General features: G+C 29.4%; 1 protein-coding gene across 1 annotated transcript; it reads left to right on the forward strand.

Moving 5' to 3' along the window:
• LOC109346741 (type IV inositol polyphosphate 5-phosphatase 3-like) lies at nt 9,393–14,087 on the forward strand. Its single transcript, XM_019586488.1, has 11 exons — nt 9,393–9,699; nt 9,822–9,939; nt 10,227–10,286; nt 10,546–10,618; nt 10,749–10,853; nt 10,999–11,836; nt 12,059–12,243; nt 12,808–12,916; nt 13,121–13,260; nt 13,357–13,584; nt 13,740–14,087. Exons 1-10 carry the CDS (start codon nt 9,667–9,669, stop codon nt 13,565–13,567), a joined length of 1,872 nt encoding a protein of 623 aa, XP_019442033.1. The 5' UTR covers nt 9,393–9,666; the 3' UTR covers nt 13,568–13,584; nt 13,740–14,087.

The raw sequence follows: 14,388 nt of genomic DNA on the forward strand, positions 1-14,388 counted from the left end.
ACAAATTACACCACGGTGGTGGTTATTTTAGGTTTTACCTTTATATATAGTATAGATATAGATATAAATAAGCATAATAGAGATTAATATTTCATGGGAATTAGGTTAAGGTTTTTCGAACCAAAAGAAAAATAAGATGATGGAATTCGGCCCAGAGTTTGGCCATCTTGGGCCAATTTTTGATATCTCTCATTAACTTCCAACATAATATTAATACCTTTGTAGAACAAAGAAATGAGAATCCGAGGAATAGAAATTTGATCATCCAATTATGGATTTAATATTTATGTAATTATAATGTAAGAGTTTTTTATATTGTTATCTCGTTAGTCATTATTCATTTTTAACAAAAATGTATTGTTTGGGATATACCAAGATTCAACCTTCGACATTTTTTAGTTTCTTTTTATACAACCAAAGTCTATTTATGTCGATATTTAGTTGGACTCTTTTTGTTACACTAATCTTTTAAAAAAAGGATGTAGTTCAATGTATTTCATTTAGAAAAAAATACTTGTTATTTAAACATGATCAAACATAAATAAAAAAGACTTTCACATTACTAAGTATTCTAAGCGCAAAAAATCTTATCATTTCCAAAGTAATTGGAGTTATATTTATTTTTCCATAACAATTCAAGAGTTCTTATGTGTTTCCATGCCCCTTCGGGACTCTAGAAAATGAAAAAATTTCTTCAAAACCGATTTGAATTTAAGTATTGTTCAATAACTTGTTGATGAAAACACAAAGACATGAGGTTGATATTTGAATAGGAAAAAGAGTGAATCTACAGTGTCCCAAATGAGTTGACTTATTCGAAAAAAAACTTTCTTATGTGCAAAATCTACCATTTCCCAAGAATCAAAATTATTGATCAATGGTGAAACAATATCATCATTTTTATACAATAAGATACCAAAGTGAATAATTGACTCATTTCATATAACAAAGAATCGCAAGGAATCTTTTGATAACATGGATAGCCCATGATCAAGTCAATTAGATATGGAAGTTTAATGAAAGAGAAGCTACTCTATTTATATATCTTATTTTTATTTAAGAGTTAATAATTAAAATAAAAATCACACCCACATACTCACTCAAATATGAACGCAGATCCTCTATCCTAAAATGATGGTATCTCCATATCTTTGACCAATGGAATTATAGTGAATAACATAAAAATAATAATTTTTGTTTTTATAACTTTTAAGTATGATTTTCTGATTGGATATAAACATGAACAACTCTGAGACATAATACATCTGATTGCTATAACAATCTTATTATCACACGTAATATGACAGGGAAAAGAAAGGTTTGGTAGTTGAAATATGAACATCTATTTATTTGGTTTTGCAACTTTTATATTTTTATTTTTTTAACTACCTTTCTTTCTTTCTATTTATTAATTCTTATCCCGACAAATTTATCATTTTAATATATTAATTTACTTTTTTTTCTTCCTTATATCTTCTCACAACCAAATTAACAATAATTTGTTTTTGTTTGAGGTTGTTTGCCATGATGTAATCATGCAGTACTTGGAGTCACTGGAATGGTGTTAAATGATGCCTTCTTATAATATAAATAAATAAACATTAAAAAAACTATAGACTTCAAAACAATTTCATTGTTCAATTTTTTCATATCGTCACCACAAAAACAAATAGCCATTGATAATGCTAAAAAAAATGAAATCATTGACTTTCTCACATGTCATGTCTAAGAATGGTATCATATTATATTTAATTCATACAATTCTTGACACTTGGCATGAGTTCACAAATACTATATTGCTTATAGATTGGGTGAGAGGAAACATATATAGCTTAACTATATTTTTTAAAAACCTATGCGGCTATGTCAAAAGAATCCAAATAATTATTAGTAAATAAACTTCCCCTCATTTGTATATTTTGAAATAAAAAATCAGTTTTTCTTATGACATGTGACACTTACTAATTTATGTATTGTTTAATTTATGTGAGAAAATATAATGAGAGAAGATAAGAAAAAGTATAAGTAAAAGGACATAAATGAGAGATTGATCTATAAGAGTTATTTAATACGGGTGAAACAAAAAAGAAATGAAGAGAAAGAAAATATATTTTTATTAAATAGACAATTTTATCTTGATAAATAAATGTTTTTTTGGGAAAATAAATTCATTTATACTTATTGTGTCTTTGAAAGAACAAAGTAAACTTAATGATTAAGAAATATAATTCATAAAACAAATAGTTATAATAATAATAATAAAGAGATAAATGAAAAAATATTATATAATTAATATTAAAAATTACATTAATTTATTTCTGAATTATATGGTGTAACAAGAAAGTAATAGTTGTCAATAAAAAATATAATTTCTCATCGGCATAATTTTTATGTCCAATAACCATAACATTTCACTAACATTATCTCCTCTCATGAAGTAACCACACATAATTTGAGGGTTATCACACCACATCAACTCTAACGATGTCATTGTACTCTTTAGTTTAGTTAATGATATCTTCTTAATATACAAATAAATAATTATGTTCTTTCAAAATATGTGATTAACACCTTTAGTGAGTATTATTTCGATAAATCGAACATTGACTTTTAACCTTCTATAACAATTAAAATCTAATGCAATTTTACACAAATATAAAACGTGTGTAGAGATAAATTCAAAACATCATATTTAGAGATAAATAAATTTTTGTTATTTGGTGATATCTATAATAATTATCTATGATTAAATTTTAAATACTATGTTAATATTTTATTGATGATCTCTTCCTAACGTATTGAGATAAGTTTTTTTATGTTAGAACAACTATTTATTGGTAGTGCCTTCGTAACGTATTGAGATAAGTCTGCATAATCATTATAATTAAACCATATCATTGTACTTATCTGGTAATAATAAGTAATCAAACATGCATAATATAATTTGATTCAACTCATTATTGTTGTGAAAAGGCCATTATTGTTGTGGAATATTCGTGAGACACGCACTTGTTAGTTAGTTGCTTATATTCATATACATGTTTATATAAGACCTGCATTTCGACAGAGAAATTAATTTTTTAAGAAATAACTAAGAAAATGACAAAATGATGGATTTTAAGGGTTTGTTTGTGAGTTAGATTTTGGAGGGGAATGAAATGAAAGAGAATGCTTGAGAGTCATCTCACAAGTGTATTTCGGGCTCCCAAGTCTTCCCTTTCCCTTCCTTCTCCTCCAAAATTCCACTCCCAAACAAATTCTAAGAAGAAGAAAAAAAAATGATAAAATGAAGGTGGGGTGAATGATAAAGAAGACCACGGGAATGGTAAAATTTTAATTCAAGAAGCCGCTCTCAAAATATAGAAAATTGAATTAGTATGTTTTTGGTGCAAAACTTGGATTATTGAATCTTTTTCTTTTACCTCTTTTATTATTTACAAACATCTTAATTATTTTTTTGGTATTAACAAATGTATCTCTTCATCGGTCTTAATTATACCATTAAGTTATAAGAAGGCGACTAGACTCATGCACAATATATAATATCATATTTAAGGAGTGAAGTGTGTAATTGTCCTATCCATCTTTTTCTATTTGATTAGTTAAAATTGTAAAAAAAAAAAAGAAATACCAATAGCGTGTGAACTAAAAAAATGTATCTGTTTATTTTTCAACATGTAAATTTTTCTAACAATCATTTTTCAGTTGACTGAAAATTGATAATCACTAATAAACCCATAATTAATACATATGTTGTGAACACATGTTATGTTATTTATGAATTGAAAAATATTACACTTAAACTATGTTTTTGGTAAGTACAGTAACGCCCAGAACATTATCCCTGAAAATCAGAGCATGTTTGTACTTTTTTGTCGGGTGCATGCATTTTTCTACCGTACGAGCATTTGTTTACTCATAAAAATGAGTTATAGTAGGTTGTCGTGTATGACCCATATAAAAAAATATGAAAACTAAAGGGTAACTTTTGTTATCCATAATAAGTAACCAGAAATGAATACCCTACTCTCTCGTTTGTTTTTGTTTCTGTTAATGCTAAATGTTGATAAGCTTTGAAGGACGTAGAAAATGAAAGTAAGAAGATCCAAAGCTGCATGATAGAGATTTCTTTGTAATGGAAAACTGTGAACCGCACATATTTTATCACCATTTATTAGGAAATAAAAGTTGCATATTTCTTTCTAATAATGTTCGTTTGCAATGGACAATAACGTTTACATGTTACCAAAGAGAAAGATGATACTTGAAAGCTACATTTATCATTTGTCCGAATAGGACCACTCAAACTATACTTGATGTGGAAACATTTATTATTTAGAAGATATTATTTGGATTAATGGGAAGAGGGACAAAGATCAGATCTCTTTTTTTGGATTGGATAGCAAACCCTATTTTTTGTCTAGAGTCTATGTTGTATTTTTTGTCTAGAGTCTATGTTGTAAAGGCTTTTTTCTCCGCTTTTTCTCTCATGTAATTAGTTTTTCTTTTAATAAAATCTTTCCTTTTGCCGATAATTTTTTTTTAGAAGATATCATTTTTTCTACTATATTAAGTACTATTAGCTTGTTAAATCAGTTATCGGGTATGTAGGTGTATTGTTAACATCTCCATCACATATTGACGCAAATTAACAATATACTACACAAAAATGTACTTTCATTTAAATGTTCTACAACTTATATTTTCTTCTTCTGTAGATTCCACTGGTGCATATTTTATGTGCATTTTACTTTACTTTGTTTTACATCATTCTAAAAGTTGATAGCTCGTTTTTTTTACATCATTTACTCTACTTTTTTTTACATCATTCTAAAAGTTGATTCCACTTGAAAGTTGAAAGTATCAAATGGGTAGATTATAGCTTACCCGGAATAATTTTTCCTTTATTATTTTTTGTCTAGCTCGAGTCCAAATTAATCGAGAGGCCTCAAGTTAATGTTAATATATTAAAAGATAAAATTAACAAGTACCTCCAAATTTATTATATATACTAAAGTTTTTTATATAAAAAGTGTTGTGACTTAACTTATTCACTGTATATATCCCTGTATATAAATTAAGGTGGTGAGAGACGACACCTAAACCTAGCATATGGTCCATATTACTTATCAATCTTCCTCGGTGCGCACACATGATGTGATAGAGAATACTTTTCATATGCCAAATCAAACAAAATTAGTAACATATATATTACTGACACGCATATACTACTTGCATGTAATCTATTCCAAATTCGTGTTTTTCAATCAAAAGGGTAAAAAAAATGAAAATTCAAATGGAAAATTATGAACAATGCCATGTACATATGAATAGAGACACTTCCTCATCACATGGGCAAGTCCCTAATATGAAGGTCACACATAGTTCTAAATTCCTACCTAGCTGTATGTGATGTATTTGATTTTAATTAAATTGAGAAACTGAGTTTTGCACAAGGTTTTTATTTTATGGTGGATCATGGAATTGGAATTAATTATATACCTTATTTATCTCATCTCAGCAGAGGTATGTTTATGTAAAATTAATATAATGCTGGACAGATATTCATGCAAAATTAAATTAAAATTGAAAACAATAATTTTGTAGTTAAGTTAAAAATAATGAATCATATGGTGATCTTAATTTTAAAGTTCACATGGGAATGTGTTATGAGAGGAATTTGACAAATGAACCAGCATGTATGTAACTTAATAATTAATTTTTGGTACTACTAAATATATTTCTTCACCTTTTTGGATAAAAAAATAATTCTTTTTAAGTTTTGTAGCTGTCATTCCAACAAGTTTCACTATGGAGAATCGTATCATCGATCTTGAAGATCTAGTAAGGCCTTTCTTAACTAGACAAGTACCTTGTTAGTCACTTAATAATTAATTAATATCAAATTTAGTAATCTAATTAACTTTTTTGGGTACATATTTAATTAATTAACTAATGGTGATATCAATGAGTCTTATTTTTTTAATGATCCGTTTTTCAAGCTTCTAAAATGTATCAATTGACAATATAACTTTTTATATACTACTAATTCATTATATTATTTATTTTCAATTATGATTGTTTGAGAAAAGTATTAGAAATAAATAGTGAATGTGACATAATCTGTATATAAATATTTATACTTAACACATAAATATTATAACTATTAAAATTGATGTTCACTTGTTTCAAAATTTAAGAGTATTATAATGTGTACCTCCCTCGATCTACCCGCAGCATGCATATGCATTACTGAAACTCGTTGAATGTGCTGTACCTTCTTCACGTCGGTGATGATATACACTGTACAAGTACATCGATTTACATAGATTTTATTCAAATGTACGGTTATATTATTATCGACTTGCATCCCAATTACTAATCTACAATCAAATTAATGTTTTCATATTGGGACATTTTTGGATTTTTAATTGCCATTTTTTGAAACCATTGTTAGTGAGTGTATATAACAAGAACGACAAGATATATAAAATATGCTTAGCCTTGGTCTTTTCACCCAAACCATATATTTTAGTCGTAGCATTTTGGGTTCAAACTTTGTAGTTATAATTTTAATCCCATTAGATATATTGTTCAAATAGACAAGATATGTATATTACATTCTTTTACATCCCATTTTCAGAAAATAAATAAATAAATTTGTCCTTAATTTTTTTGATACTTACATATATTTATATATACACTATAGAGTAATTTGGTTAGTTTGGTCCTAAATGCACTACCACTACTACTAAATAGTAAGAAGCACCAGTGGTGCCATTATGTACAAAATTATATATGTGCGCCTAGTATTAGACCAAGTCAAAAAGACCATCCATACTCATTTGAAAAGAAGAAATTTGTTTCTAGAATTTTATCAAAGCAGAGAAAATTAGTGGCTTGTAGGGTCATTTAATTATGGGGTTGTCCTTTGTTTCTCCACAACCTTATCACTTCTCATTATAAAAATGGAAATTGAGAGTGACCATAATCTCCCCCACCCTAAACTTCATTAACAAACAAAATAGTTTCCCCTCACTTTCGTTTTCCCCATTTTAGTCCATTTCAGCTATACTAATCACTTACCAAGTTCAGCAATAAATTATGTCCTTTTATTAAGGATTACCATTTCTGTACTTCATTTATGTCAATTTGTGGTTATGCATTCTAACTTTGGATTTAATATATATACACCGATAGTGTAAGTGTTTTTTATACTGTTAATAAATTATCCACCATTGATTTATTAACTACAATCGATTCTTAAACAAAAGTAATATAATACAAATCAATAATAAATGATAATATGCTGATAGTATAAAAAACTTCACATTGTCATAACTTTATCAATTCCTTGTAATTAGTCAATTGGCCACCTACTTAGGTTTCCACATAATGCGGCATCGATTTGTTGTCGACTTTCTCTTTACAATTAATACTCGAAGACCTTTTTTTCAATTGCTAAAGTAAGCATGTATTTACTCTTGATATTTAATCTACTGTATATAAATGATTCAGAGATGAACACGTTTTCCCAATAATCCATACACTTCTAATACCAACATTTCACCCATTAGATACATAGTGATGAAATTATAATACATATGTTTTGTAAAAAAAATTATTAAATCAATTGCAATCAAATTATAAAAAATATATAATATAAGTAGTACTATAATCTACACATATATATACCAACTATCTTACTAATTAAGCTTTTGCTATTTATATCATTCTATGGGTTGGTTAAATTTGTTACTTGTTAGTATGGTAAACCAATGAAAGGGTTTTGCGTGTGTGGTCCGTTTTCATTATTGTGAACTATTAATAATGTAATATGGTAAAGTAGATAGGGTATGTGGTAAGTAGTGATCATTTCTAAGTTTGCTTATTAGTGAAAGAAATGTTAAAAAGTTGATAATGTAAATATTGCCCTAGTTTTCATGTTACATGAGAGCCCATAATGTTGATTGTTTACACCTCCTCTCTATGATGGTTTTCAGTGTAAATGGGACAGAAGACAAATGTGGATGACCACAAATAAATACATCGTAAAAGTTAAAAGACCACTCATTGCGATTGCAAATTGCATTTGTGTACAAATGAGATATTCAAATTTCATATTTTGTACAATTAAATATTATTTCTTATAAAAGATGATAGTCAAATTCTATACAATAATATTAATCTCTTTTAGATAATAGATGATAACTCTTAAAATTAAGGTATTGGGTAAGAGAATTTTTTTTCCAAGGAACTGTCTAGTAAATAAAATATTAGAGCCAAAATACTCTTTTACATTTATGCATAGAGAAAAGGTCAAGATGATGCTTGGTACTCTAAACCTTTTTCTCTAAAATTCTAAGAATTATATTTTGGTTAATTTGTTATGTTGATTTAGATTTGAAGTTTTCATTTCATTATTTTGTTGAATGATTAATATTTAGAAAGTTTTTTAAGAATATAAAAGAAAGTGTTATAGAACTTAAAATTTATGCATTAGTTGTTAAGCCATGTGATGTGAGTTGTGATGAGTGGCATTAAGTAGTATAATTATTGTAATTTATTAATTAACTCATCTGAAAATATAGTTTTGTAGCCATGGACCCAGGTTGTTGCCACGTCTCTATGTTTAGAAAGAATATAAGTGTATTATCTACTTTATTTCATTAATATATAAAAAGGTTATGTTTGTTAGATAGCTTAAAACAGGCTATTTAATAAACTAATTGAAATAATATATTACTTAGTACGATTTTTTTAAAAGGGTAATGCCTATGTATTCATAGTGTAAAATGTATACATAAAATCAGTATATCATACATCATTCATTTATATTATTTTTATAATAATTAATGAATGATCAATTAATTGTAAAAAAAATTATGTAGTAACTATATACAACTTTTTATCTACTTTTATTATATAGAATTGGGCTCATCTATACTGCAATATTAAAAAATGATTGGAAAGAAAAACTTTTTGAATTTTTATTAAAAACTAATTTAAAATCATGTTGGTCAAGAATAAATTTTTGACACATGTTACAATCTCATCTCATCTAAATTCATATATTAACTAATAAGGTGTTGGTCTAAAGGTGTAAAGTCTCACCAGATCTCTAAGATCGAAGGTTGAATTCTTGGGAGGAACAGTCATAAACTCCGAAAAGTATTAGTTTCTTACCAAAAAAGGTGAGAAATATCATTGTTAATACAAAAAAAATTACATATTTAATTTGTTAGTTAATTTCATTAATATTACTTCCTCATTTTTTTCACTAGCTTGTAACTATTTTAGAAAGTTCCAAAATTTCCAGCCATTTAAAATTCAGCAACAGTTATGCAAAGCATAGAATAAATAAGTCTGAAATGATGTTCATAATCAGCATGTTTAAGCCATTGATTGGGGATTAAGAGAGATAATGATGAAGCCATTATCCTTCGCTATGTTTAAAGTGTTGTTCATAAAGTTTATACTTTAGTTAATTAATATTACAGTGAAAGCGACAAAGTCAATTCTGCAACTTCTCCAGCTAACAGTGTTTGTCTTTGGTAGAGAAAGTACTTGAACGTGCTCTTCATTGTTCTTCCCACCCACGAACTTTGACTATATCCTTCTTCATCACATCATATTCTTTTTTGTTTCAACAGTGAGTGGTTCATAATGAAGCAACAACGTTCTTCCAATAAGCAAAAGGTACTCTTTCTCTCACTCACTCTTCCACCTTCTGCATCTGCATGCTTCCACAATTTGGTGTCTTGGTCTAATATATGTATATATATATATATACATATTGTTTGGGTTGTTCCTGGTTGCAGCACTTTTGGGCAAGAGTGGTTATGCGAAAATGGCTTAACATTGGTAACAATGAGTCTGATTACACTGCTGACCCTGATGATGATGACAATGACCCTGAAACTGATTCTGATAATGAAGGTGAGTGCTTTTATTCACATCGAAGTTGGTGAATTTGTGTATGTCAATGTGTATTTCGGTGTGTGTTATTCATTTGAAGAATGGAGAAATGGGTTGCAGCAGGTTTTGTTATTTTTGTTAGAGTTTAGAAAATTGAGCATCATGGTTTATGTTAAATGATATGAAAAACTCAGGATTTGAGTTTTTCATGGGCACTTTAGATTGCTGTCTTTGATGTTGTAATAACCCCTTTTCAGTTTGGCTGTTTCTGACTCAATTTGATTTGGGTCATTGGGTCTATTATGCAGAGACACCACGATTTAAGGAAAACGAAGGCGATGAAGACGAAGATACTGCTGAATCAAATGGTGATTCTTTTCATAATCCATAGTTCTGAAACAAGGAATTGATTGGTTCTAACTAGTTAATTAAGACAATTCTTCTGCTTTAGTTAGCCATTGGAAAATAATGGAAATTTTAAATTCAAACAAAGTAATGGAAGCTAGTATCCTAAATTTTGAGAACAAAATAAAACTTAAGTAAGTTTCAATAGCCCAATTGTGGATGTATAGTATTTTGCTTTTATTTGTGGTCTTTACCACTCCCTAAAATTCTACTCAACCGCAGATCTTCTTCCGAGGTTAAGGAGGCAAAAGTCATCAACTTTCAGGTCTCAGTATATAAACAACAAGGAAGTGAGGTGAGACACTGTTCTGTTTATTTAGCTACCAATGGAAGACTCTAGTTGTAATCATTTAAAAGCATAGTTTATTTGTTGGTATTCCTCAAACTTCTCATATTTGGATTGTGGTGTGTATTTGTCTCCGTAGAGTATGCGCTGGAACATGGAATGTTGGAGGAAAACTTCCAACAGATGACTTAGATATTGATGATTGGCTAGGCACTAACAATCCAGCTGATATTTATGTTCTTGGGTAAAATTTCTACCATCCTTTTTCGTAATTTCATTTTTCATCTACTTCTCGTACTATATATTCACCGAAATACAATATCATTTTGTAACCACTCCAATATATACCCTACTATAATTGATCACCTCAATATGTTTTACATTTGCAGATTTCAGGAGATTGTACCCTTAAATCCTGGTAACATTTTTGGTGCTGAAGATACTCGTCCGGTACCCAAATGGGAAAATATTATTCGAGAAACACTAAATAGAGTTCGACCATTACCGCGAAAGGTAAAATCCTTCACTGATCCTCCATCTCCATCAAAATTTAAGCGATCAGATGATGTCCCAGACATAGTAGAAGAAATGCTGCTTGAAAGTGATAGTGACATTGGCGAGGAAGTCCATCCTTTGGATGAAGAAAACAATATTTATGTTGGAGTAACAGATAAACCAACCTCAAATGAAGTCATGAATACAAATTTACCTGCTTCAGATGCTGCTGATCTTGCCAGATCAAGAGAGCCACTTAACCCTGATCTACAAAGACAGTTTTCTTATGCTAAGAGGTTGAATAGGCTAAATTGTATCCGCGATGAAGAGTCGACAGAAAATATAGGGACGCCAATTTCTCAACAGACCAGTAAGTTATCTAGGATGGTTAGTGGTACTGAAAGGATTGGTTTGAGCTGGCCAGAGCCACCACTACATCTATTGGATAGGCCAACTTCTTTTAAGTCTATCAAATCCTTTAAAACATCAAAATCTTTCAGAACATATACTTCTTTCAAGACAACAATAGATGAAATACCGGATTTGCTTGGTGAAATTGACCTTGAAGCTTTAATGAAGCGGAAAAGAAGATCACCATATGTAAGGATAGTGAGCAAGCAGATGGTTGGTATTTTCATCACGATATGGGTTCGTCGCAGCTTGCGTAAACATATTCAGAATTTAAAGGTGTCAAATGTTGGTGTTGGTGTTATGGGCTATATTGGTAACAAGGTCCTTTTCCCTTTCAAAGAATATTCATTTGTGTTTAGCTCCAAGAGTATTTTATCTTTGTTGCTTAAGCTTGTGGTTTGTAATCATTATTATCATACAAGAGTATGTAGTTTCCTGCATCACTTCCTTATGATATGGAGGGACTCTTTATATTGAGTTGATAACCATCAGATCAATGTTATTTGTGCTAACAGGTTATAAGAAACTTGCTACATTTTGCAGGGATCAATATCTATCAGCATGTCCATATATCAAACGCTTTTTTGTTTTATATGCACCCACCTTACGCCGGGTGAAAAAGAAGGAGATGAACATAAAAGAAATGCCGATGTGCATGAAATACACCAAAGAACCCATTTCCATTCACTTGCTAATATTGGACTTCCAAGAAGCATCCTTGACCATGAGTGAGTGCATGTTTTGATATACCAACTTGAACTTAAATGCCATTTCTCTTGTAGTTGAAATTTTGGTGCATTTTTTTCACATTATGTGCTAATCTAATACACTAAATTGTGAAGAAATTACCTTCAAAACCCCAAAATCCTTGTTTGGATTCTCTCTTTTGCAGTGGGATTGGCAAACATTTCTTTCTTGTTGATGTTCATTCCTTTATTGTTTAGTTCCTGTTCTTTCTTTTTTACTGCAAGATGATATCTTCTCGTCCGCCTATTTACTTATTGACTCTTCTATCGTAATCAAATCTCTTTTGTCAATTAAAAAAGGACTCAGTCTCCTCAAGGTTAATCAGTGAAGACTTGTTATCCTTCTTCTAAACTATTTACCTATTATTATTTGCTTCGGGTAATGATTATTCAATCTAATCATATATAGAAAACTACTTATATGGCCGTATAGTTTAATACTCTTGAAGCACTTTCTGTGTTAGCTTGGTTAAAGTAGTTCTGTATTCTGCACATATTTAGTATTAAAGAATTATAATCACTTAATCAATTCCACTTTACTTGCAGAAAAATAATTTGGTTGGGTGATCTGAATTATCGCATCAACTTGTCATATGAGAAAACAAGAGATCTCATCTCAACAAAGCAGTGGTCAAAATTGTTAGAGAAAGATCAGGTAATATAGAATCTCTAGTGTCCTTGTATCCATGTTATTTAGACCTTTTAGTATTGGACCTGTTAGATTACTATACTCCATAGTCCAAGTAATTCTTCATTTTGGTTCCACGAGTTTGTGAAATGTGGAAAAATACAAGCTTCAAAAAATGAACTCATAATGTAAGGTTTCGGAGTTTAGTATATTAACATTTTATTATGACAGCTTTCGAGAGAACTTAAGAAAGGTGTATTTGGCGGATGGTCAGAAGGCACGGTAAACTTTCCACCAACATATAAGTACGAGAATAATTCGGACAAGTACTATGGAGGGGATTCAAAGGTTGGAAGGCGTACACCATCATGGTATGCTTCATTTGAGATTCTTCTTCCATGTCTCCTAATCATTTGTCCCTTTATTTATAAATGATTATTATAGCGTCTTTCTTCATCTCCTCTCAGGTGCGATCGAGTTCTTTCGTATGGCAAGGGGGTGAGATTACTGAACTACGGAAGGGTTGAGATCAAAATGTCAGATCACAGACCTGTGACCGCTACATATATGGCCGAGGTCGAAGTCTTCTCACAAAGGAAGCTACAGCGAGCTTTAACTTTCACTGATGCAGAGGTTGAAAATGAAGAAATTAAAGCAAATTTAAGTAGTTGGAATTAGTCTCATACTCTCAACAGGTAAATTATAGATGATACACTAGGCACTGGCATAACCAATTTCACTAGGACCTATTCAAAATCTTCACTATGGTCATGGATACAAAATTGAATTGTTTTTACATATCTAAAATAATACTCATGAGGTGTTCCTATGATCTTAACTTCTGGTGCAGGGTCATAGCATATGTTCAAATGAAGTTATGTATTAGAAGGATCAGCAATGATAGTTATTGCAAATTCTCAAAATCATACTACAACTGCAAGATATTAATTAGATTTATTGATGTGATCTTTTGTATTTACCATGATATCAATATATTTTCTTAGAGAAATGTATGATATGTTTGGTATCATACACAAATAGGACTTAAGGGTAGTTGATAAATTGAATGTACCATGTTCTATATATGTATATATGTAATGAAATGGTGTGGTGTGTATTGTATGTAAGATCTTACATGGAAAGATTTCAGTATTCTTATAGAAATAAATAGAATAAGGTAGATTGTTCCTCTTTAACATTTCCATGATGAGATTATGAGAAGTTTGTGAACTCTTATAACCCCACATAATAATAATTTACATGTTCATTATAAAAAATATTCTCTTGTAAAGAGATGTTATTTTATTTTTTTAATACATTTGATATTAGTTCATAATAGTATATTTTGTATTTTAAAATTTAAATTGAATCATATTGCTGTGTATAAATAAATAAATAATACACAAACAATAACAATTGCATGATATAATATATAAAAATTATATATAAAATATAAAATGTTGAGCTTTCCTTCTTATTTTTTATCGTTTTAGAATGAA

This window comes from Lupinus angustifolius, chromosome LG04, assembly GCF_001865875.1.
Source record: "Lupinus angustifolius cultivar Tanjil chromosome LG04, LupAngTanjil_v1.0, whole genome shotgun sequence".
NCBI classification, from domain to species: domain Eukaryota; kingdom Viridiplantae; phylum Streptophyta; class Magnoliopsida; order Fabales; family Fabaceae; genus Lupinus; species Lupinus angustifolius.

Excerpts from the sequence above, each read along its gene's own strand:
- LOC109346741 (XM_019586488.1), top strand. The coding sequence starts at position 9,667 with ATGAAGCAACAACGTTCTTCCAATAAGCAAAAG. Across the intron at positions 10,287-10,545 it reads AGATACTGCTGAATCAAATG|ATCTTCTTCCGAGGTTAAGG; the intron begins GTGATTCTTTTC and ends ACTCAACCGCAG. Across the intron at positions 12,917-13,120 it reads AATTGTTAGAGAAAGATCAG|CTTTCGAGAGAACTTAAGAA; the intron begins GTAATATAGAAT and ends TTATTATGACAG.